We start from the raw sequence: 25,498 nt of genomic DNA, 5'->3' as shown, positions 1-25,498 counted from the left end.
GTACGGCTATACGGCGAGAGTAAGTTAAATTTTTTGTAAAGTGTCGCATCCGACTTGGATGGGTTGACTATCATTACAAAAAATGTTGTGTAGTCAAGCCCTTACTGCAGCTTGCACAAGTGAATTTTTATTTTGTAGTCATCGCTATTTTTCACCCATAGAGAAACATTGACAACGTGCCGCAAGTCATTATAATGACAGACTGTGTGGAGTCATAACCTTTATTACATGAAATAAACCCAGTTTTGGTGACTATTTAAGTTTGTCCACTGTGTCATGATGAAATAAAACTCTTATTAAAGGGGGTTACATGGTGGAAGACATTTTTTTTTTTTTTTTTTTTTTAAGAATGGAATAAATAAACTCCCCTCACTGATCACCTGCCACTGGTTTCCAGGTCCCTACTGGTAGCTTTCCAGTCCCATCTGGATGTAAAGGAAATGACAAATGTCTTCTCAGTGCTCAGTGATTGGCTGAGTAGGCATTTCCTGACGTTTCCCTGCAGCAGGGACCCTGTAAGCACTGATCGGGTGCAAATGTTGTCCATGTGAACATACCCTTATATCAGGAGATCAGAGGAACGCAGAAGTGTGAAGAACTTAATGCATAAGCATAATTAGTGTTGGTCCCATGTTCATATGTGCCCGTATTGCTGAGAAAAATTATGTTTTAATATATGCAAATGAGCCTCTAAGAGCAACGGGGGCGTTGCCATTGCAGAGACAGCTGAGCCTCTAGGTGTAATGGTAACGCCCCCGTTGCTCCTAGAGGCTCATTTGCATATATTAAAACCTCATTTTTCTCAGCAATGCGGAAACATATGAACATGGGACCAACACAGATGCCTTCAGCTGCCAAGAGCACATGTAACAGGTCAGCCAGTGTCATAGGGACAAAACTGCTGACAGATGCCCTTTAAGGAAGACTCCACACTATGTATTTAATAATTACGTATTTTCTTTCTTTCTTTAAGGCCTCCCAGATCCGGGTCACCTGAATCAATGAAGGGAAAGGCATCCCCGCAAAGCTCCAGCAGCAACCTAATGCAAGGACAGATAAAACAAGGTAATAGAGGCACAGCAGCATCGATTATAGAAAAGAAAGCATTCTCCGGGGGAAGGTTATTGACAGGTCTTCTGTCCAGTCTGGCAGGCTGACACGTGGGAGGTTTTCACTTTTTTCTGATAGATTGAATTGATAAAATCGGATGAGCGGCATTTTCTAAATCATTTTATTTTAATGATAATTTGAAAAATAATAATAATAAGAAAATGTTAAAGGCTATGTACACCCTCTGGGTATATTTATTTTTAATGATTGCAGTTTACTCATTTTGGGCTAAAAGTAATTTTTTCAATGTGTCTTTATTAAAAATTTTCAGCTGTTTATGATATACAGGGGTTAAAAATCAGTCTATTTCCAAGTCTAATCCTGTGGGGCTCTTATCTCTGATCTCCTCACCTCATAAAACTCATTATAGCTTAATTCTTAGGCTACTTTCACATCAGCGTTTTGACATTCCTGTTATAAAATCCGGCAGAGGATCTCAAAACCGGGCCAAAACGGTTCATATTAGTGCCAATGTATTAGGAATAGGGTATGTTCCAGCAGCATTCAGTTTTGTGACCGGACAGAAAACTGTTGCAAGCTGCAGTTTTGTGCCTGGTCATCGAAACGGAACAAACGGGATCAGTCACTAAAAAACTATGTAAGTCAATGGTGCCGGATCCTTTTTTTTGGGATCCTAAAAAAAAAAAGCGGGTTAGTCACCCATTGACTTATGTCGTTTTTAGTGACAGATCCAGTTTGTTCTGTTTCAGTTTAAAACAACTGCATCCTAATGGAACAGATGCATCCTGATGTGTTACATCAAACTGAACCATGTTGGTCCGGTGCCGCATCTCAAAACTGGAAACCAAAGAGCAGATGTGAAAGTCGCCTTATCAAACTGATAAAAGTATGGCTTAAATAAGTGTTTGAGGTCAGGAGATCTGAGATGAGAGCTACACATGAGCCTCAACAGGATTCAAAGAAACCAGAACGTGACAGGTTGGAAATAGACTGCATTTTTAACCCCTGTATCTCAGAAACAGCTGATCATTTTTAATAAAGACCCATTGAAAAAGTGATTTTTAGCCCAAAATGAGTCAAATGCAAACACTTAAAAAAATAAAAAAAATAAAGTGTCCATAGCCTTTAAAGAAGTCGATCATCTCTCCTGACTTTTCTGTTTTAGACAGTACTTGTATTTCCCATGAAATAGCAATTCAGCATAATCTTTTCTGCGTTGCATTTTCCTCTTTTATTCCTCCTGCAAATGTACGACGTAGTGCGTGTTACTATTCCCCATGTCGAAAGTGTGTGTCCCTACAAAATCTGGCACTGTCAGTACAGCACGCACCTAAGGCTTGGGGCTACGTTGCAATTTTAGCTGCGACACGCCTTGTATGGCTTGAGACTCTTCTAGTTGCCTAAAGCTGAATGCATCGCAACAAAGGGAGTGGGGTTAGGTTGCAATCGACAGACACAAATAATCTTATCTAAGCCTGGAAGAAGAGACTTGAATGAAGAATGTTTTTCACTGGGAGCAAGCAGAGCTCTTGAAAAAAGTTGTACAGTTATTAGTGGGGTTCTCCCCTTCGGACAGTCTTAACTTTTTAGAAGGGTTCTTTGACAACAAGCAGACCACAAAGTGTCCAATCGGTTGGGCCTCCAGGGATCATCTTTAATCTGTCAGGAACTCTGGTAAAGTGTCAAGTTTCCCTACAGCGCCACTGCAGGTGAATTGAAGCATTACACAGTGTCCATTCATATCAATAGGCTGTCTGTGTAATACTGGACAGAACTAATCCTCTCTCCACCATGACCAATAGATGAGGATCCTGAACAGAGAACCCCCTCTAATAACTCAGAATCCCCTGATAGCGTGTATGAAGACTGGTTTTCTAAAATGGACAGCCTCTTTAAGATTTATATTACCCTAGACTCAATCACAAATTATTTGCTTTACACTAAATGCAATATGCTCCTAGAAGGGTCCCATTGCACCTCTGCTGAGGGTCTAATGGTCGAGAGCCACAGACCCTTTCTCTCCGCCACTGCTGTTCCATCGCTGGCTCTTTGCTCCATTGTATAGTGTGTACCCTCTGACTTTGCAGTGGCGAAGGGAAGGGCCTTCGTAAAGCAGGGAGATGACTGCTTTACTTAAAGGGTGTTATACGGTGCTGCAACATTGATGACCTATCCTTATTATAGGTCATCAACATCAGATCGCCGGAGGTCCGACTCCCGGCACCCCCACCAATCAGTGCTGCTTCCTCTTCAAAATTCCTGCGCGTCGTCTCCTTTGTAGGGACGACGCGGTGTAATTACAATACATTCACTTGAATGGGACGGGGCAGTTAATTACACTGAACCACTGCTGCAAAGGAGACGACGCGCAGGAATTTTAAAGAGGAAGCGGCGCATGAGCGCCCATACCTCTTTAAACAGCTGATCGGTGGGGGTACCAGAAGTCAGACCCTCACCAATGTGATGTTGATGACCTAGGTCATAAGTATTGCAGCACTTCACAACCCCTTTAACCCTTTCATGACCAAGGGTCATTGATGCCCCAGTGTCCAGGTCAAAATTTACAAATCTGACATGTGTCACTTTATGTGGTAATAGCTTTGGAACACTTTTACTTATCCACGCCATTCTGAGACTGTTTTCTCGTGACACATTGTACTTCATGATAGTCATATATTTGAGTCAATATATTTCACCTTTATTTATGAAAAGATCCCAAATTTACCAAAAATTTTGAAAAATTCACAATTTTCCAAATTTCAATTTCTCTGCTTCTAAAACAGAAAGTGATACCTAATAAAATATTTATTACTGAACATTCCCCATATGTCTAATTTATGTTGGCATCATTTTGGAAATGTCATTTTATTTTTTTAGGACGTTAGAAGGCTTAGAAGTTTAGAAGCAATTCTTTCAATTTTTAAGAAAATTTCCAAAACCCACTTTTTAAGAACCAGTTCAGGTCTGAAGTCCCTTTGTGGGGCTTACATAGTGGAAACCCCCATAAATGACCCCATTATAGAAACTACACCCCTCAAGTTACTCAAAACTGATTTTACAAACTTTGTTAACCCTTTAGGCGTTCCACAAGAATTAAAGGAAAATGGAGATGAAATTAAAAAATTTAACTTTTTTGGCAGATTTTCCATTTTATATATTTTTTTTCTTTAACACATTGAGGGTTAACAGCCAAACAAAACTCAATATTTATTACCCTGATTCTGCGGTTTACAGAAACACCCCACATGTGATCGTAAACTGCTGTACGGGCACACGGCAGGGCGCAGAAGGAAAGGAATGCCATACGGTTTTTGGAAGGTAGATTGTGCTGGATTGGTTTTCTGAACGCCATATGTTTTTATTTTTCTGCCGATCGTCTTATGCAGGAGCTCGTTTTTTGCAGAAAGTGTTGAGGTTTTTATTGGTACCATTTTTGGGTACATAGGATTTTTTGATCATTCATTATTACACTTTATGGGGCAAGGTGACCCAAAAATTGGCTGTTTTGGAACAGTTTTCATTTATTTATTTTTACAGCGTTCATCTGAGGAGTTAGGTCATGTGATAGTTTTATAGAGAAGATCGTTACGGACGTGGCAATACCTAATATGTATACTTTTTCTTATTTATTTAAGTTTTACACAATAATAGCATTTCTGAAACCAAAAAAATGATGTTTTAGTGTCTCTATAGTCTGAGAGCCATAGCTTTTTTATTTTTTGGGCGATTGTCTCAAATAGGGTATCATTTTTTGCGGGACGAGGTGACGGTTTGATTGGTACTAATTTGGGGGTCATAAGCCTTTTTGATTGCTTGCTGTTGCACTTTTTGTGATGTAAGGTGACAAAAATAGCTTTTTTGGCACAGTTTTTTTAATTTTATTTTTATGGTGTTTATCGGACGGGGTCCATCATGTGATATATTTATAGAGACGGTCGTTACGGACGCGGTGACACCTAATATGTGTATTTTATTTTATTTTTTCATTTTTTTAAAGGAAAAGGCAATGTCTTTTTTTATTTACATTTTTATTTATTGATTTGATTTATTTTTACTTTTATTATTTTCACTTTTTTTTTTATCAGTTCCCTCTTGGATCCTGAAGATCCAGCGGGGCTGATAGTTGTACTATACTTTGCAATGCTCTTGCATTGCAAAGTATAATACTTCCAGATTGCCTGTAGGTGGCAGCACTGGACACCTTTGCCATGGCAACAGGACGCTTTTGCAAAGCGTCCGGTTGCCATGGCAACCATCGGGTGCTGCAATCACAGCGCTGCAGCCCCGATGGTGGAGAGAGGGAGCTCCCTCCCTCTGTTAACCTCATGGATGCCGCAACCGCGGCATCTATGGGGTTACAGGAGAGTGTCAGCATAGAGCTGACACTCTGCTGATGGCGGCGGCTCAGGAATGGAGCCGCCGCCATCACACACAGAATGGGGAATCGGGGGCAGCGCTGGAAGGGGGCGGGATAAGTCGGGGGGGTACAGACTACAGGAGGGGCGGAGGGGCGGCTAGAAAATTAATGCAGGGGGCGGGGAGGGGGTGGATCGCATGGCAGGAAGGAGATGAGGGCACAGAGAGGTGAGGCACAGAGAGGCACCATGGGCTTAGAGCGGCACAGATCGGGGGGAGGGGGGCATGAGGAACACTATCTGCTTTCAGGCTCTGATCTGCAGAGCGCAGATCAGAGCCTGAAACCGGCATTTTAACACTGCCGCGATCCGATTGGTTAGTCTGCACAGACTAACCAATCGGATCGATTGCCGGCAAGGGGCCACTCTGATTGGTCCCTTGCCGGCATTACTGCACTGTATGCTGTCCGTGACAGCATACAGGGCAGGGGCAGAAGCTCTAATCCAAGCGTTTTGCAGCGCTTGGATTAAAGAGCTGCCAGAACGTATATATACGTGGTAGCTGCACGGGGTATGTGCAGCTATCACGTATATATACAGATTGCGGTCGTGAAGGGGTTAATATACTCGCCTGCGCACGCGTCTACGTTTATGTTTTACACAGACATTTTTGAGGATGTGACATTTAACTGTGTCATCAGCATTTTACAGGATGTTCTACACGGAGATAATGAATGATTGATTAGCTGTATACCTGGACTGTGCTTCGCAGTAAGCGTTACTTACTGGAGACTATTCACACGTGTTATTGGTTACCGGGGGTCCCACTTACTATACGACCGCAGTGAAGAGGGGGTTCAGGCGACTATCGGTTCAGCGTGACACTCAATGTCAATGGGGCTGTTAAAAAAAAAAAAAAAATAGCTGAGTTTCCTTTAAGTGACTGTAGATGTCCTAATAATGATAAATAGGACCCTCATTTTTAGAAAAATCTGTTTAATAACATAGGTTGAGATGCGGAATGACAAATTGGCAAGACTATTACCAGGCTTATAGCCTGGGTGCTAGCAGTGCAGTATATAATGCTCTGTGCACCTGCGTCAGACCCCTACAGTTGCGTTTTACTTTGGGGCTCATTCACACGACTGTATGTTTGTGTCCGCAGCCATTCCACAATTTTGCGGAACGGATGCAGACCCATTAATTTAAACTGCACCATGTTGGTCTGGTGCCGCATCTCAGCACACCGTTCTATGGCCCCGCAAAAAAAATAGAGCAAGTCCTATTCTTGTCCGCAATTGCAGACAAGGATAGGCATTTCTATCATAGGGCTGGCCATGTGTGGTCCACAATTGCAGAACGCACACGGCCGGCCCTATAATAGAAATGATAGAAGAAAAAAAACGTATACTGAGCTGTACAGGTTTTGTTTTTGTTTTTTACCGTTGAGGACAGGGGGCAGCATATACCTATGCAGTGGTCCTTCTGATGGAGGTATACATTGGGCAGTCTTCCCAATCTTCTTCAGTCAGCACTACTTTATAACCAATCAGCCCATTACAAAGCAGATTTGTTAAGGCGCAGTGCAGGGGATGGAGGGTTGGCAAGGCGATGGCTGCCTTACTAATCAGATTTTTGAAAAAAATCTAATAAACGTAAATGTTAAAATGAAAGTGAATATTCGCCAACACAGACAGGCTTAGAAATCTACCAGTCTGCGCTAGAGCGAATACGGAAGTGTAGCTGCAGAAGGGGGTCTGAAATCTGAACAAACCGTTCAGCGTTCATCATTCCACTGTATTAAGAAGATTTACTAATTTCCGTATTCAAACTATCCAGACACCTGATGATTGTCAATGGACAGTCCCTTTTAAATTTCACTCCGCATCAGGAAATTTGGGAGTTCCGAGCTGTACAGGCTTAGAAAAACATGGCTGCTTTGGTCCATAAATGGCGCCAACACCTGTCCATGGGTTGTGCATGGTATTGCAGCTTAGCTATATTGAGTGGGATAAGCTGCAGTACCACACACAACCTGTGGGCAGGTGTGGTGCTATTTCTGATCAAATCTTGTACAACCCCTTTAAGGGGACTTGGCCTGGCAATGGCGGAGTGAGCACGCATCTTCGTCGAGCTCCTGCCACGCGGCCACCAGTTCGTTCAGCAGAGCCTAACTAGACAGCTTATCCACGGCTCCAATGATGAGGATGAGAAGGGGAACTGTCCCTGATCAGTCTAATCCTTTTTTTCCCACCGGACACAGCGACCTGAGACGATTTTTCGGCCGTACAGACCAGCGAGGCTGCAACCCAAACGCACTTCCCTTCATCCCTGGCTCCCCTGCACTCCTCTCGGAAGAAAGGACCTTGTCTACAGCGGAACACATACCCTCCCTGCTCCAACTATGCCTCGCAATGGCGGCAAGGCTGTACTCGCCACCTCCATGAGGGATGGTATGGGAGAGGTAGAAGAGAATCCGTACAAAACGCCTCAGGGGGAATCCGCTATGCCTGCCACTCAAGACCCCTCTGACTGGATGGCATCAATTCACTGGCTTCCTACAAGGCAGGACATGGAGAAATACGTGGAAAGACTGGAAGCCACATATAAGAAAGAAATAAGCACACTACAAGCCGAGGTATCTACTCTGGGTAACAGGGTGGTGGAAGTGGAGAGAAAGCAAGACGCTGCTTCTGTGGGATTAGATGCGATAACTTTGCAACATGAGCACCATATTAAGCAGCTTTACCGCTTGCAAGATGACATTGAGAATAGAAATCGTCAAAACAACATTAGGGTCAGAGGACTTCCAGCGTCAATGAAGTCAGACGAAGTTTTGGCCACTTTACAAGCACTTTTTGGCGCCGTTTTGAGTAGGCCTGTAAAAGACGAGCTCATTGTGCCCTGGGCCCAGCAAATCCTGACCCGAATAAACCCAGAGATGTCATATGTCGCCGGCATTATTATACAGTTTAGGCTACTTTCACACTAGCGTTCGGGTGTCCGCTTGTGAGCTCCGTTTGAAGGGGCTCACAAGCGGACCCGAACGCATCCGTACGGATGGCACCCCTTATACCTGGGACTTCCCTTTTCACCTATTGGTCCGCAAAGATGGGAAGAGTTATATATTATGAGATCCAGAAGACCTACCAAATTTCCTATTCAGCCTGGCTCTCCCCTCAGTTTCTTTACCAGACTGGAACCCCATTCCTCCCATCGCGCCGCGATCAAGTCCTCGAGGTCCCAGGACAAGAAGAACCTCCGACGCCGGGAGCTTACCAGGAAGCCAGATGGATGAGGTTGCCCGGAATACCTAAGAGGGACTATTGGAACTCTGTGGCTGAAACTAGTTCTTCAACTCCAACTATGCGCTGTTTGAAAACAGCGAACCCTGGATGACGGGGACCTCATTATGGCTCCTCACATCTATATAGCTCCTTTCTAAGTGCTATAGGCTCAGTTAGGCCTTACAGTTGTTCTTTTAATCTGTTAACTTTGGAGTTTTAGCTTTATACTTATTGGGCATTCCACTATCTGCTTTGGTGGCTTAGTGGCAGTCTCGAATACGGTCATTGTCAGTCATTCTCCAGTTAGTTCGGCGTCTACTGACGTTGAGTTTAGCCATATAGGTGATATTTTACTGCAGGGATTAGTTTAAAAACTCTATAAAAATCGATTATTAATAAATAATCTTGTACAACCCCTTAAAAAAATATATGGTTATTATATTATATCCTGACAGTTTGTTGTGTGTGGTCTTCTTATGGGCTACACTTTTCTTCCCCCAACAAAAAAAATTAAATAATTATAGTCAAACCTAACAAAAGAAATAGTTTTGCTCCGTTAGACATGCCGACATCTTCCTCTGGCCTTATTTATGGCATCTAATTTCCCCTCCTGCCTGTTCGGGAATGGTGCAGGGGGCACAATGTGTTCCTGCTAATGAGAGCCCAGGACGCTATTTAAATAGTAACCAGAGATAATGGCCGCAGCTTTTCAGACCCCCCTTCCCGGTTCATGTTGCAGTAATTCGGCTTGAAAGGCATCCATATTCACAATGCACATTCCTATTATGTCGAGAGGCTGAATGCAAATGTCAGCCGTCCTCGGAATTAAGCCCTTGTTTGTTCTGCTTAAAGCCAAGGTGCCACCTCGCCCCCCTCGCACGTGCCTGCCTGACATTAGGCTACATTTGCATCGCATTATCAAACAGATCGTCCTCGTGCAGATGCCCCCGGGGCGACTGTTAACTGCATGAAAGGCAAACACGCCGCCCGACAAAACATTGTTTAACTTGCGCAGGAAAGCGGCTGCGGCGTCATTCTGCGGGAGGCGGTCGTGCATGACACATGGTAATGAAGCAAGTGTGGAGCAGTGACCTCTAAATCTAAACACTGACCTCCAGTTATACAATGTGCGAGTCTTAAGGGCCTCGTCCCCTTTCATATGGTAATGGCTGCCCGCCCCGCCACCGCTGACACCACACTTCTCTTTATTTCCACTGGCACATGGCAAATACCGCTGGTGAGGGAGGAGAGGGGCGCTATTATTTATGCAGAAAGCAACGGGACGCCCAGTGAGACAGAGCGCTTTGGAAAAGTTTTTGCATCCTTTTTATTGCAATTACCGCTTATTAGTCAAACAGAGAACTTTCCAATTTTTAAAGAAATTGTCATCGGGATCCAACATGTCGGGCACCCATATGACCCCATGTGAGAAGACTGATGTCCGTTCTGTTAGTAGGACTGCAGGGAGCTCTATTTTTTTCCGACCCAGTAGTGGATCCCATTATTAAAGGTACAAAGTTGTTTTTTATAATGGGTAGACTGGCCATAGACCCTGCAGGTAAATTTCCTGGTGGGCCAATGCCCAGGTGGCCACCCTAGCCCCCCTTACTGCCGCTGGCCAGGTACATTATGATCTGATGCTCTCAGCGGCAATTAATGGTCGAGTACCTGCCTGAATTCATTTGTATGGCTATCCTCAGGACGGGGGTACAGTTGAATACTGTAGTGGGGCACGGGAGCCGATGGCGCCAAATCTCAATTAGAGACAACTGGAGGAGGACAGAACGTGCCTGCTTATTGATGACCACCACAGATGGACACCTGCTGGGGCAGTCTCTAGTGCTGCACTGTGGTATTTAGCTTTGCTGGGGCGGTATTTTGTGCTGCACGATGGTATTGCTGACCCTGCCTACTTGTGTTGCCCTGGCTTCAACATTTGGGTCACTTTAAGTTCTCAATCCGTCCCTGCTAGGATATCCATTCACTTTGTGATGGTGCTGGTCCAACCTCAGGGGCCTGAGATTGAAGGATCTGCAATCCCTTTAATTGATTGACTGATTATATCAGTAAAGGGGTTGTCCAGGATTTTACTATTGATGACCTATTCCAGGCATGGCCAACCTGAGGCTCTCCAGCTGTTGTAAAACTACAACTCCCACCATGCTTAGACTGCCTAAAGCTATCAGACTGCAGCAGGGCATGGTGGGAGTTGTAGTTTTACAACAGCTGGAGAGCCGCAGGTTGGCCATGCCTGACCTATTCTAAGGATCTGCCATCAATATCTGATCGGCGGCGGTCCATCACCCAGCTGATTCGGGGAAGCTCAGGGGCAGCAATAACACAGCTCCTCCCTCTGTATACAGTATGGAGCTGGTTACTGCATAGTAGGATAGGAGCAGCACTGCACTAACCAGGTACCACGAAATGTGGACCGCACTCAAACTTAAGCCAGCACCCCAAATTATTGTTTCTGGGTGCAGCAGCTCCTTCAAACAGCTGATTGGCAGGGATCCCGGGACGCGGATCCATGCCAGGGCTGAGGGGTTCGGGTCCCTGTTCTCATGGTAGGTGGGGGTCCCAGCATTAGGATGCCCACTGATCTTTTATTTATCCCCTATCCTAGCTGACCTGTTACATGTGCACTTGGCAGCTGAAGGCATCTGTGTTGGTCCCATGTTCCTATGTGTCCTCATTGCTGAGAAAAATGATGTGTTAATATATGCAAATGAGTCTCTAGGAGCAATGGGGGCGTTACCATTGCACCTAGAGGCTCTGCTGCTTCGCCCTCTGCAATTTGATTGACAGGGCCAGGCAGACGTAATTACATTTTCACAATCGGCAAGGGTGCACAGAGTGGCTTTGGCCCGCCCTTGGTGCACTTAACTGCTCATTTGCTATGGATTAAAAGTACTTTGTCTCCAGAATGAAGCAACCAATCTGCAAGTGAAAGGTATCATATTCAGCTGAACTAGACCTGAAGGCATCGGCCCAGATTTACTTATCCCTAAAGATGGTTAGACCTGCACCAGATTTACCATAGTGCCTCAGGCTGGACCCTAAATCCGGTGCAGGGATAGACCCTTTTCTCCAACTCTATACCAACTATTGATTGGCTTACTTTGAAACAGATTTTTGGCGCGAAATGGCGCATCTTAGATCCTGCCCCTTTCCACTAAGCCCCACCCCTTGTTTAAAAAAAAAAGGATGCGCCAAATTGTGCCACTTTTTAGATGGATTAGTAAAATCTGGGCCACTGTGCGTGGTTTATTAGTGAATTTGCTGGGGATCTAATAGATTCAAGGTAAAATGAAATGCGTTGAGACATCCCCTTTAAGCACAGGACTGTCCAGGGTGTGTTGTGTGCTGGATGTTTTCTCTCGCGCTCTCGCTGTCTGTCGGTCCTGCATCGCTGAGATCTGCCTGTCTCTTCTTCCTCTCTAAAAGCTTTGTCCTGCTTTGTATACTGATCTGACCGTGGCTCACTTTCTCCTGTCTCTTCTCTTGTTTCCTCTGAAAGCTGTTGCGCCTGATGCTTCCGCTCGCGCTGACTCCGATCCCTCTGGGTCTGATCGCACTTTGCATTCCTGTTTCTCAGTCAATGAAGGTATTTTGCCTCTTTCTCCTGCTTTCTTCTCTTCTAACCGCTGGTCTCTTTATTTCTCTTCTTTGTGTTGTTGTCATGGCTTTTTATTACCTGTACAGTGTTTCCTGTTATTTGCTGTTTTTTTTTGTTTGTTTGTTTTTTGTTTTGTTTTTTAAAGGGACAGTAAACCTGAAGTCTTGTCTGATCTCCGTTTCGTTGTGCTGTTCATTACAGTCTTTTGTTCCCTGTTTTCAGCCACCTCCGATTGATTGTACTTTCCTCAATGTGAACAGAGACAGAAAGCCCAGTGAATTCTCTGCCCCCCCCCCCCCCCCCCCATCACTACTTTATAGGGGTGTGATTGTTCTTGGCAGTTTGAAATGGGACCTTGATGTAGAGAAGGGTACAGTCACACGTGGTGGATGTGGAATTTCGTGAGCAAAATCCGCAACGTCTTACAGCAGCAGCAAAGTGGATGAGATTTTAAAAGATCTGATCCACATAATGCGGAAAATTTCTGCGATGGAATCTGCACATAACTTGACCCGGTGGTGCGGATTATAAAGCGTGCCAATTTATGCTGCAGGTTTCCACCGTGAATTTCACCCTTTGCGCTTCAAGAGGGGGTCTGCGACAAACACTCCACCTTTACGCTATGAATTGTGCAACAAAACTGCACCAAAGGGTACGATCAGCTTCTGATCGGCGCTATAGCAGCGCTGCGGCCTTCTCACTGTTTACCTCTGGCCCAGTGACATCACAACTAGTATCAACTTGCCTGGGCGGGGCTAAGCTCCGTTCACTTGAATTGAGCTTAGCCCCGCCCAGGCAGTTTGATACTAGTCGTGACGTCACTGGGCCAGAGGTAAACAGTGAGAACGTTGCGCGCTACTGCCAGCGCCTCTGCCTTCTCAAACAGCTGATCGGCTGGGGTCCCGGGTGTCAGACCCCCGCCGATCAGAAGCTGATGATCTATCCAGAGGATAGATCATCAGTTTAAACAAAGTGCAGAATCCCTTTAAAGGAGGTTGAGGATCATATGATATTGAAAGGGGTTGTCTCATCTTAGACATTGGTGGCATATCGCTAGGATATGTCACCAATGTCAGAAAAGGACCCGCAGCAGTGCTCGGCTATTTTCGACAGTCCCATAGAAATGTATAGAGGGTGGTCGCGCATGTGCAGCTGCTCTCTGCCCACATCGGGGGTCCTGTTTTGGAGGTGGGATCTGCACCCAACTGACATTGGTGACATATTCTAGCTATATGCCACCAATGTCTAAGATGAGACAACCCCTTTAACAATGTAAAATCATTTCAAATGTTCCCCGAAACAGGATGATCAGGATTAGAAAAACATTGCTTCTTTTTTCCCAAAATAAGGCCCCAACTATCCACAGGTTGTGTGTGGTGTTGCAGCTCGGTCACATTCACTACAGAATTGCAATAAAAGACGCAACTTGTGGGCAGGTATAGCGCTGTTTTAGGAACAATGAAGCCACTTTTTTTTTTTGATAAATTCTGGACAAGCCCTTTAAAGGGGTTGTATTGGACTTAAAGGGGTTATCTAGGAATTAAGAAAATGAAAATACTTAAATATTACTTTATTATAAATATATTCCCAAATACCTTTCAATAGTTATAATGGCTTGTGTTACTGGGGAGCAATCATTAGGAGAAATAAAATGACCACCATCCTATTAGTTGACACAAAACCTGTCCTAATCACACAGGAGGACTAGTTACTTCACAACACTGAGCTAAAGAGCCGCCTCATCCTCCTCTCTGCTCTACTTGTCAGGGATTATGATTCTGATTCTGAATACAGATGATAAGATCTTCAACTGAATCTCTATGGGAATAGAGTTCATGAGGAGACCTGAAGTACAGAGAGGAGGGTGTAGGTGCAGTCTCCATTACCACAGTCTGTCCTGTCCGTCCTCTCTGTACTTCATGTCTCTTCATGAACTCCATTCCTACAGAGACTCAGCTAAAGATCTGTACTCAGGATTATAATTCCTGACCAGTAGGAGAGAGGAGGATGAGATAGCTCTTTACCTCAGTTTTGTAAAGTAGCATGTCCTCCTGTGTGATTAGGACAGCTTTTGTTTGCACTAATAGGACGGCAGCCATTTTATTTCTCCTCATGATTGCTCCCTAGACAAAATGAGCCATTATAACTAATTAAAGGTATTTGGGAATATATTTATGATAAAGTAATATTTAAGCATTTTCATTTTCTTCATTCCCAGAGAACCTGACCTATCCTCAGGAGAGTACATCATTATCAGATCCTTGGGGGACCATCTCCAGAACCCTTGCAGATCACCTTTTGGAAGGGGCTGTGGTGCTTCAGCCAGTGCTGCGGCCACTTCCCAAGCCCGTGACGTCATGTCCATAATGGCCTTTCAACAGCTCAGTCCTATTCATGTGAATTTTATTGACCTGCAATACCAGGCACAGCCACTATACATTGTACGGCGCTGTGCTTGGTAGTACTTGCTTAATTCATAGACAACCCCTTGGCCTATCCTTAGGGAAGTCATTAAAATTGGGATGCAGATGGGCCTCAGTGTGATCTGAAAGAGGTTGTACAGGTGTGAGTACACCCTCCGGGCCCCTGCAATCAGCACAGCGGTTGAGCTTGTCTGCAGAGGTGGCTTGGTAGGTTCAGCAGCTCGTCTCATTCGCTGTGCCGATCATCCAGGTAAGTCACTGTGTATGTGTTGCCTATAGAGGGGACACCCACAGGAGGACCGCAGCCTCTTCATTGTGCTAATCAATCTTCGGACCCCTGAATGTGCAATCAAATGGGAACCCCAACCGTTTTTTTTTTGTTTTGTTTTTTACATGGTTCCAAAAATTTATAAAAATTTGCTCTATTGGCCATAACACATTGTGGAGGATTTATCAAAGGATGTTCATCAGTTTCCTGCCATACTACAAAAGTCACAAGTTTTTGCGCAACTGGCATTCTTCAAAAACATTGTGACTTTTTCAGCTTTGCACCTTTAATGCCAACTTTGACAAAAGGGAACCAGGTTTATTGGCATGTGATGTGGCTGCGATGGTAGCCAGGGACCTTGGCCTGCTAGATTAGTACACCCATTACACCCTGCCACGAGCAGTGATTGGACATGTGTCATCTGTAGTTGCTGTAGTCAATCCCTTCCCTCCGCAGCTACAAGCCTAGGGTGTCGTAGGATGATGCCACAGGTAAATAGTGATTGCAAAATACAAAAACTAAAAAACTAAAAAAAACTAACTAAAAATAAGTAATATAGTTTTTAAAGTATCAAAAACAAATCTCATACAAAATATCCATAGTTGGTATTGCCGCATCTAAATATTGCAATGTCAGCTTTTTATCCCACATGGCAGACACTGTTAAAAAAAAACAACAAAAAAACTCAATTGTCCAAATGAAATTAGTATTTGATCAGTGGGGGTCCAACCCCCGCCGATCAGCTGTATGAGAAGGCGCATAGACCCCTGTGGGAGCAGGAGCGTTCTCCTTTCTCACCAAGCACAGCGCCGTACATTGTATAGTGGTCATGCTTGGTATCGCGCTCAGCCCCATTCACTTCTATGGGGCTGAGCTGCTCCTAGGTCATGTGACCGCTGAACGTATTGTCACATGGCCTAGGACAGGGATCGGCAACCTTCGGCACTCCAGCTGTTCTGAAACTACAACTCCCAGAATGCTCCATTCACTTCTATTGCAAGAGCAGCTGAGCCTGTGTGAATGCTGGGAATTGTAGTTTCACAGCAGCTGGAGTGCCGGAGGTTGCTGACCCCTGGCCTAGGAAAAGCTGAGAGAAGGCCGCGGCATCAGCGCCTTCTCAAACAGTTGATCGGCGGCGGACCTGGGTGTCGGACCCCCACCGATCAGATACTGATGACCTGAGGATAGGCTATCGGTATTAAAGTCTCGGAAAACCCCTTTAATAAAAAATAAAGAAAAATGTTATGGCTGTCAGAATATAGTGACACCAAGTTTCATTTGAATTTCCTTTTTTTAAAGGTTTTTCTTTTTTATATTTCTTTTAGACATAGTAAAAAAATAAATAAAAATTTGTTATGGTGGCAATTATACTGCCCTGCGGAATAAAACTAAGTTGTAATTTTTACCAAACAATGAAAAAAACCACAGCGAGATTGGAATATTAAATGGTGGCATTAAAAAATACAACCAGTCCCGCAGAAAGTCAAGCCTTCATGAGTCTTTGTCGATGAAAAAAAAAAATTGGCTCTTTTGTAAGGCGGAGAAAAGCGGCAAATGTAGATGTAACGGTGGCTCCAACATTTTAGATTTTCTTCTCCATACTTCACCCATCCTCCACTGTGAACGTCTGACGTGCTTGCCTGTGGTTCCTCCATCATTACCGCGGTTAGTCACTGCCCTACATTATTTAACAGACCTCGAAAAGTTTATTTTCTTAAATATTAGCTCCCAAAAATTCTTTTAAACAACTTGAAGATGTGACTTCTCCTAGAGAAGTATGTGGTGAAGGTGCATTGTCTTGTGTGCGATCCAGTTACTACTGGCCTTCGTTATAAATGTATCGGCAGGATCAGCCGCTCCTCTGAATCCCCTGCATGTGCAGCCGCTGATAAACCCATGACCTTTCCGATCTGTCTCTTCTTTATCCCGGGGTGCGATCTCTTTCAAGTGTAATCTCGGTAGACGCCGGTGCCACGCTCCAGCTGGAGATAAACTCTACACAATGGGCCGCTGGTCTGCTGCTTTTCTTGGCCTGACTCTCGTGTGAAGGAGGCAGATGCTGCCAACTCTACCCGTAGCCAGTTCTGCCCGCACCTCCAGAAGTGGAAGTACATTTTGGATGGATCTCCAGACCTTTCATCTTTTAACCTGAGCAAATAGCTGCAACCAAGAGAGACTTCCTTCAGAAGACACAGCTTGTCCATGGACTGCAAAATGATTTGCTGAGCAATTCTGTGGCAATGACAGCTGATTACATGGGGTCCTGCTGGTAGCCCCTTTCAGCACCTTGTTGGGGAGGGGGGGGGGGGGACACACTGTTCTAGTCCAAACCAGCATATATGTTGGCTCCCCTAGAAACTGAGACAGAATGTGCCCCATTAAAGTGGTTTTCCCACAAATAATTACATTTTTTTTCTAATGCATGCAGTCTGCTTCCATAAACAGAAAATGCACACTTACCTGCTCCCCACCGCTCCGGTCCTCCATGCTGCCTCCGCTGTGTTCATGTCCTGGTCCCCACACTGGTTACATCCGGTGGAGCATGGGCATGGTCACATGCTTTGCTGCAGCCAATAACTGGCTTCAGCTGTGACGTGGCCACAAGTGACCCATCACCACTGAAGCCAGTCATTGGCTGCAGCAGAGCATGTGACCATGCCCATGCAGTGCTTGATGTAAACATTGTGGGGACTAGAACCTGGATCCATCATGGAGAACCAGGAGTGGTGGGGAACAGATAAGCGTGCAGGATGCAGGCATTAAAAAGTAATTAGTCCTGTAAAACCCCTTTAAAGTAGCACTCCTACAAAAATCTTCATTCTCTGGCCCTCTAGAAAGGTACATGATGAAATCTGTAGTGAAGGTAAACTTCTTACCAGTGACTGTTTTTGTGAGTTATTCCCTCCTTTCTGATCCTCAGCTGTGTCATGTGACCAGCAGTTTGCCTCTCCAACTGACACAGGACAGGAAGTCAGTTATTTCCTCATTCATTCCTATGAGACTGACATTGATGCTCCCATAGGACAACATAGAGAAACGGACTTCCTGTCCATGCACAAGATGCTGTGTGATTGGGAGAGTCAGAGCGCTGGTCACATGACACAGCTGAGGATCAGAAGGGAGGTTATAACTCACAAGTACAGTCACTGGTAAGAAGATTACCCTAACTACAGTTCTCATCATGCACCTTTCTAACAGGTCAGAGAATAAACATTTTTTTGGGAGTGGTATTTTAAAGGGGTTGTCCAAACCTGATCTGCACTCATTCACCATGAATGAGTGGAGCATCGGAACTTTTTATTGGCGCTGGGCAAGGGAAATTTTATTGAGATCCGGTGACGTACCGGGCTCTCCATGGGTATGCTAGGCAGAGGCTTCCATCTAGCAGTGAGCCCGGTGACGAGGTTCACCTGGACATCCGTTCACCTGGACACTGCGGATTTGCGACATAACTGCTGAGGCTCAAACCCACAAATTAATTCAAATATTTTCTTAGTTGCCTGATCACATTTTTGGCACAATGGTTGGCTGAAATTGGCCATTTTGGCTGACTTTTATCTTGCGTGTAGGCAACTTAATGGGGAGGTGCAGAATTTACTGATGGCCTGTCTGCAGGATCGTCCGGGATCTCAAACCCTGCACTCCAGCCGATCTCTGGTGCTGGAATTACGCAGCTCAGCTCATTGTAGTGGATGGAACTGGTTACCATTCACTTCAACGGGAGCAGCGCTGCACTTACCAGCTCTATCTACTACACAGGTGGAGTGGGAGCCGTGTAGTTCCAGCGCCGGAGCTACAAAGTAAGCTGATCGGTGGGGGGTGCGGAGTGTAAGACTCCAGCCAATCTGATATCGAGAGCCTGTCCTAAGGGTAGCTCATCAATATTAAAATCTTGGAATACCCTTTAAGTTCTGCTTCAATCAATAATAGATGAAATCAGCAGCACGACCAGTGTCCTGTTAAGGCTACTTTCACACTAGCGTTCTGCTGTCCGCTCGTGAGCTCCGTTTGAAGGAGCTCACGAGCGGAGCAGAACGCTTCCGTCCAGCCCTGATGCAGTCTGAATGGATGCGGATCCGCTCAGACTGCTTGCAGCGTTCAGCTGTCCGCCTGGCCGTGCGGATCCGTCCAGACTTACAATGTAAGTCAATGGGAACGGATCCGCTTGAAAATGACACCATATGGCTCAATCTTCAAGCGGATCCGTCCCCCATTGACTTTACATTGAAATTCTGAACGGATCCGCTCAGGCTACTTTCGCACTTAGAAATTTTTCTAAGTTATTAATGCAGACGGATCCGTACTGAACGGAGCCTCCGTCTGCATTAATATGATCAAGCGCAAGTGTGAAAGTAGCCTAAGCTGGATTTACATGGCATGATTATCAGGAATGCACGTTCCTAGCAGATACTCGGCCTGTCTGAAGGTGCCGCAGATCACCCGATATACGAGCGAAAAGCTTGTCCATCGGGTGAAATGATCTGAGGTGCGGACACCGTTCCTGGGCAGCAGATCGTGCCATCTAAACAGCACTCTGCCGCCGGCAAACTATGATTTTTGTATTGGGGATGAGTGATGGTAGCAGCCATCGCTCGTCCTCATACTGTAGAAGTGATTGCCGCATGTAAATTCAGCGCTTGACTTCCACTTATCGAGCAGCCGACTGTCAGGAAGGAGGCGTTCGCAGCATCTAAATGCACCTATGCAGGGTGCAGGATTACAAAAAAATAAATAAAAAATCAGCGCAGGTTTCTGCGCCAAAATCCACCTTGTGGTTTTTGTGGCAGATCTCGCCCTTGCATTGGAAATGTTGAAGGCCTCATTTAAAAATCACACAAGCAATTAACATGCTGCAGATTTCTAAATCCACACAGCAGGTCCATTTCTGCTCGGGTCTGATCTCATACACTTTGCTGGCACTGTATTACGCTGCGTTTTTTTCCTGTTACGAAAATCCAGGTAGGAAAAATGGCACCCCTGTGCGTTGGACATCCTCACCGACCATACACGTTAAAAGAAGTACAGCACACCATGTTTGGATAAAAAAAAAAAAAAAAATCCTTAATTTCTATGTGCTGAGGTGCACAGTGACGTGGTCAGAATGGTGGCTTTTCTGCCGCTCGGTCCTATTCACGTAAATGGGATCAAGCTGCAATACCAAGCACGGCCACTATACTGTGAGAAATGGGAACGCGGAGGGGCGCGCCATAGTGTAAGGCTTCGGCTACACGGTGATATTTCATGCAGTGTTTGTGAGTGGCATTACACTGCGACAGGACAGGTGCAGACATGATGGAGGTAGTATATTGCAGGTCTAATGTTGCGTGCGACTTTCACTCCATTGACTTTAGTGTAAGTTACACGCAACACGCAACTCACCTGCGACTCACAGTTTATAAAGTAGTTGAGTAAAAGTGAGATGCACTCACGAAATAAGAATTGTGCATGCGGCATGAGCGTGTATTGGATGAAACGCACATGGACTGCTGCACCTCCAATCGTGCGTAGACCTCCCCCCCCCGGACACCAATTCAGGCTCTATAAATCGTGCGTAGACGTAGATGCATAAAATGGGTCACGAGGGCGGTGTCAGCCAATGTTATTACATTAAAGGGGTATACCAGTTTCACAGAATCAGATTGGTGGGGGTCCTAACCCTGGGACCCCCACCGATCAGAAGAATGGGTGCCTCGTACGCTGCGGTGCACCCCTGAAAAAGAACGGAGTGGCTGGTCTGGAATGCGTGCCGACGCTCCTTTCATTTCTGTGGGAGTGCGGGAGATAGCCGAGTGCCATAGAAATGAATGGAGTGGCGGAACGCGTTTCCGATCAGCTGCTCTGTCCATTTGCTGGGCGCAGAGACCCAGTTCTCAGAATTGATGGGGTTCCCCCACCAACCTGACTGTTCTCCCCTATCCACAGGATAACATCCATAACATGTTACAGCTGGAATACCTCATTATAGCACAATAAAAACAAAAATAAAATAGCGGGCAGGTGTGACGTGTTTCACAGGCAGTCTGCCTCCTCCTTCCGATACGTATGGCCTGGTGCAAGGCAGATGTTTAAAGAAGCACTCCGGGATGACAGTGTACAGCTGAAAGTAAGGAACCCTGCAGATTACAATGTAACCGTTAAAATTTGTTTTATAATGATTTTTAGCCCAAAATGAGTAAAATGCAATCCTAAAAAATTGCCTTGAAGGTATTAGTAACATAGTACAGAAGGCCGAAAAAAGACATTTGTCCATCCAGTTCGGCCTGTTATCCTGCAAGTTGATCCAGAGGAAGGCAAAAAAAAACCTGTGAGGTAGAAGCCAATTTTCCCCACTTTAGGGGAATAAAAAATTCCTTCCCGACTCCAATCAGAATAATTGCCTGGATCAGCGACCCCTCTCTAGTAGCTATAGCCTGTAATATTATTACGCTCCAGAAATACATCCAGGCCCCTCTTGAATTCCTTTATTGTACTCACCATCACCACCTCCTCAGGCAGAGAGCTCCATAGTCTCACTGCTCTTACCGTAAAGAATCCTCTTCTATGTTTGTGTACAAACCTTCTTTCCTCCAGACGCAGAGGATGTCCCCTCGTCACAGTCACCGTCCTGGGGATAAATATATGATGGGATAGATCTCTGTACTGACCCCTGATATATTTATACATAGTAATTAGATCTCCCCTCAGTTGTCTTTTTTCTAAAGTGAATAACCCTCAGTTTGATAATCTTTCAGGGTACTGTAGTTGCCCCATTCCAGTTATTACTTTAGTTGCCCTCCTCTGGACCCTCTCCAGCTCTGCTATGTCTGCCTTGTTCACTGGAGCCCAGAACTGTACACAGTACTCCATGTGTGGTCTGACCAGTGATTTGTAAAGTGGTAGGACTATGTTCTCATCACGGGCATCTATGCCCCTTTTGATGCAACCCATTGTCTTATTAGCCTTGGCAGCAGCTGCCTGACACTGGTTTTTGCAGCTTAGTTTGCTGTTTATTAAAATTCCTAGATCCTTTTCCATGTCAGTGTTACCGAGTCTTTTACCATTTAGGCTACTTTCACACTTGCGTTCGGAGCGGATCCGTCTGGTATCTGCACAGACGGATCCGCCCCTATAATGATTGAGCCATACTGTGTCAACTTCAAACGGATCCGTCCCCATTGACTTACATTGTAAGTCTGGACGGATCCGTTTGCCTCCGCACGGCCAGGCGGACACCTGAACGCTGCAAGCAGCGTTCGGGTGTCCGCCTGCTGAGCGGAGCGGAGGACAAACGCTGCCAGACTGATGCATTCTGAGCGGATTCTTATCCACTCAGAATGCATTAGGGCAGTACGGATCCGTTCGGGCCGCTAGTGAGAGCCTTCAAACGGAACTCACAAGCGGACCCCCGAACGCAAGTGTGAAAGTAGCCTTAGTATGTACGGGTGACTTGCATTATTCCTTCCCAACTTTACATTTGTCAGTGTTAAACCTCATCTGCCACTTCTCTGCCCAAGCCTCCAATCTATCCAGATCACTCTGTAGCAGTATACTGTCCTCTTCTGTGTTAATTACTTTACACAGTTTAGTGTTATCAAAATGTATATTTTACTGTGCAAGCCTTCTACAAGATCATTAATAAATATATTGAAGAGAATAGGGCCCAATACTGACCCCTGGTATTGATAAGATATAAGGGGTGCAGGGAGCAGACACATCTGCTTGTTCTTCATTTACTGCCTCCGAATCATTAGCATGGCTTCAGAATATGGGTAACATGTATGCACGTACCCCAGGGGTTGGGAGTTTAATATTCTCCTGCACTGTCCGGCTGAAGAACTCCGAGGAGATCTGCGCGGGGCATTGCTCTGCCAGTAAGAGATGAGTGTGTTATTGGTATGCAGCAGAGCGCGGTAATAAGACGCATCCCCGGATCTAAGCTGCGCACGGACGTGTTAAAGAGGTTTTCCCATGATGTGCGTCGAAGGTCTATCCATTATATAGGTCGTCGGTGTCTGGACGGCGACAATTGACCCCCAGCTGATGCCCAGAATGAAAAGAATAGTATGGTAGTCCCAGAATCGGGAGATTTCCAGCCTAGCTCTGTGCCAGGTTTTCAACTCTGCCCCATTCACTTGCAGTACATCGTTGGGATGGAGGTGTGGGCATCTGTTCAGAAAGTGCTCTCTTAGCCAGTGTGTAGGGCCCTTTGGGGCAGGAGGAACACGGGCTCACAGAGTGGCTTGGGCCTGCCCTTATAGCACATAAAGGGGTTTTCTGAGATTTAAATACTGATGACCTATCCTCTGGATCTGGTTGGTGGGGGTCCGACACCCAGTACCCCCGCCGATCAGCTGTAGTAGTACCGCGGCCCTCTCTAAGCACAGTGCTGTACATTGTATAGCGGCTATGCTTGGTATCGCAACTCAGCCCAGTTCACTTCTATGGGGTCGAACTGTGCCTAGGCCACATGACCGTTGAAGGTGTCGTCGTTGACCTAGTGAAAGCAATGGAAGGCCGCGGCGCTACTGCGAGTGTCGCTGCCTCCTTGAACAGCTGATTGGCAGGGTCCTGAGTGTCGGACCCCCACCGATCACATATTGATAATCTATCCGAAGGGTAGGCCATCAATTTTCTACTCTCAGAAAATCCCTTTAAATGTTGGATGCTTCCATATCTAATCTATAACATATATATATAAATGCTGTGTAGTGCGATTGCTGCAGTCAGTCTGATTATTGCACAAATGCATATTCCCTTCTAATCCGCCATTTTGCACCATAGCTCTGCTGTTCTGTGATGTCGCGCTGGAGCATTGGGGTCCCGATGTATGCATTGGTTTTAGATACTTAAAAATCTACAAGGATCAGAGTTAAAGGGGATGTTTTACTCCAGGAAATGGCGTTTACTATGTAGAGAAAGTTAACACAAGGCACTTACTATTGTATTGTGATTGTCCATATTGCTTCCTTTGCTGGCTGGATTCATTTTTCCATCACATTATACACTGCTTGTATCCAGGGGTTACAACCACCGATGTGCCTATCAGTAAGTACATCCCGCCTGATGACAGATATGCTATCCAATGGTCTGATAGATGTTGGTGGCATTGGCTATATAGACTTTTTACATTTTATTTTTTTATTTTTTTTGTTCATTTCTATTCTCCAGCACCAGACGCTGGTTCTGTTTATTACAGGGATTTATTCGTACAGGACATTATTACTGTGCTGACATCTTGTCTTATCGCTGCAGGATGGAGCCAGTTGGCAGCTATGCATTGTGTTATGCTGCCCGATCTACTGGGGCTGGAAAAGTTCAGACCTCCACTACTAGAAATGCTGGCGAGAAGGTGGCAGGACCGGTGTCTAGAGGTAAGAACAGACAAGGTCACATTCATCAAAGTTGAACTTACAGGGAATTTGTCATCAGTTTTGACCATGCTAAACTACTGACAGCACTGTGTAGAGTCTGGGGGGAAAGCAGTACAAGCATTCAATTTGTGGTGCTTTTCTTGTCAGGAGTAGTGTGAAGATGAACTTTTAGTCTGCCAGATTCTGCTCCTGAAGTGTCCAGGTCGGGGCTTCACCGTGAACAGCTCTCTGCATTGTGCTGCTTTACAGCTCCTCCCCTCTGCTCTGAGTGACAGCTGCAGTGGTCTCCTGGTTGGATGCTTTAGCTGTCACTCAGAGCAGAGGGGAGGGGCTGCAAAGCAGCTCAATGCAGAGAGAGCACTTCACAGTGAAGTCCCGCCCTGGGCACTTAAGGAGCAGAATCTGGCTGAATAAAACTTCACACCTCATCTTGTTTTCAGGCTAGAGGCCGTATCTCATCTTGTATCCAGGCTAGAGGCCGTATCTCATCTTGTATCCAGGCTAGAGGCCGTATCTCATCTTGTATCCAGGCTAGAGGCCGTATCTCATCTTGTATCCAGGCTAGAGGCCGTATCTCATCTTGTATCCAGGCTAGAGGCCGTATCTCATCTTGTATCCAGGCTAGAGGCCGTATCTCATCTTGTATCCAGGCTAGAGGCCGTATCTCATCTTGTATCCAGGCTAGAGGCCGTATCTCATCTTGTATCCAGGCTAGAGGCCGTATCTCGCCTTGTATCCAGGCTGGAGGCCGTATCTCGCCTTGTATCCAGGCTGGAGGCCGTATCTCACCTTGTATCCAGGCTGGGGGCCGTATCTCACCTTGTATCCAGGCTGGAGGCCGTATCTCACCTTGTATCCAGGCTGGAGGCCGTATCTCACCTTGTATCCAGGCTGGAGGCCGTATCTCTTCTTATACCCTGGCTAGAGGCTCCCATCGGGGTCCTAGAGCCTCCTTTCTATTGTACAGTTTCCCCCAATAAAGCCCCCCTTTCCTCTAATATTGTAATCACTTACATCCTTGGTGCGGGATGTTTCTGTGGGTGTATAAGTGATTGAGCCAGAAGTATTACGATGAAGTCTGCAGTTCAGTCCGGGGGGGGGGGGGCAGAGGTCTGCTGCTGCCATCAC

At 45.6% G+C, this 25,498-nt stretch overlaps 1 protein-coding gene across 1 annotated transcript in view; it reads left to right on the top strand.

Moving 5' to 3' along the window:
- WDR7 (WD repeat domain 7) overlaps window positions 1-25,498 on the top strand; it is a 248,640-nt gene that overhangs the window by 2,970 nt on the left and 220,172 nt on the right. Inside the window, exons 3-4 of the mRNA XM_044283454.1 lie at window positions 974-1,065; window positions 24,252-24,370. Coding sequence (XP_044139389.1) covers window positions 974-1,065; window positions 24,252-24,370 — 211 coding nt within the window. The remainder of the gene's footprint in view (window positions 1-973; window positions 1,066-24,251; window positions 24,371-25,498) is intronic.

Source organism: Bufo gargarizans, chromosome 1 (assembly GCF_014858855.1).
Source record: "Bufo gargarizans isolate SCDJY-AF-19 chromosome 1, ASM1485885v1, whole genome shotgun sequence".
Taxonomy (NCBI): Eukaryota; Metazoa; Chordata; class Amphibia; order Anura; family Bufonidae; genus Bufo; species Bufo gargarizans.
The sequence above is the reverse complement of the archived record's forward strand: the minus strand, read 5'-3'. Positions and strand labels throughout refer to the sequence as shown.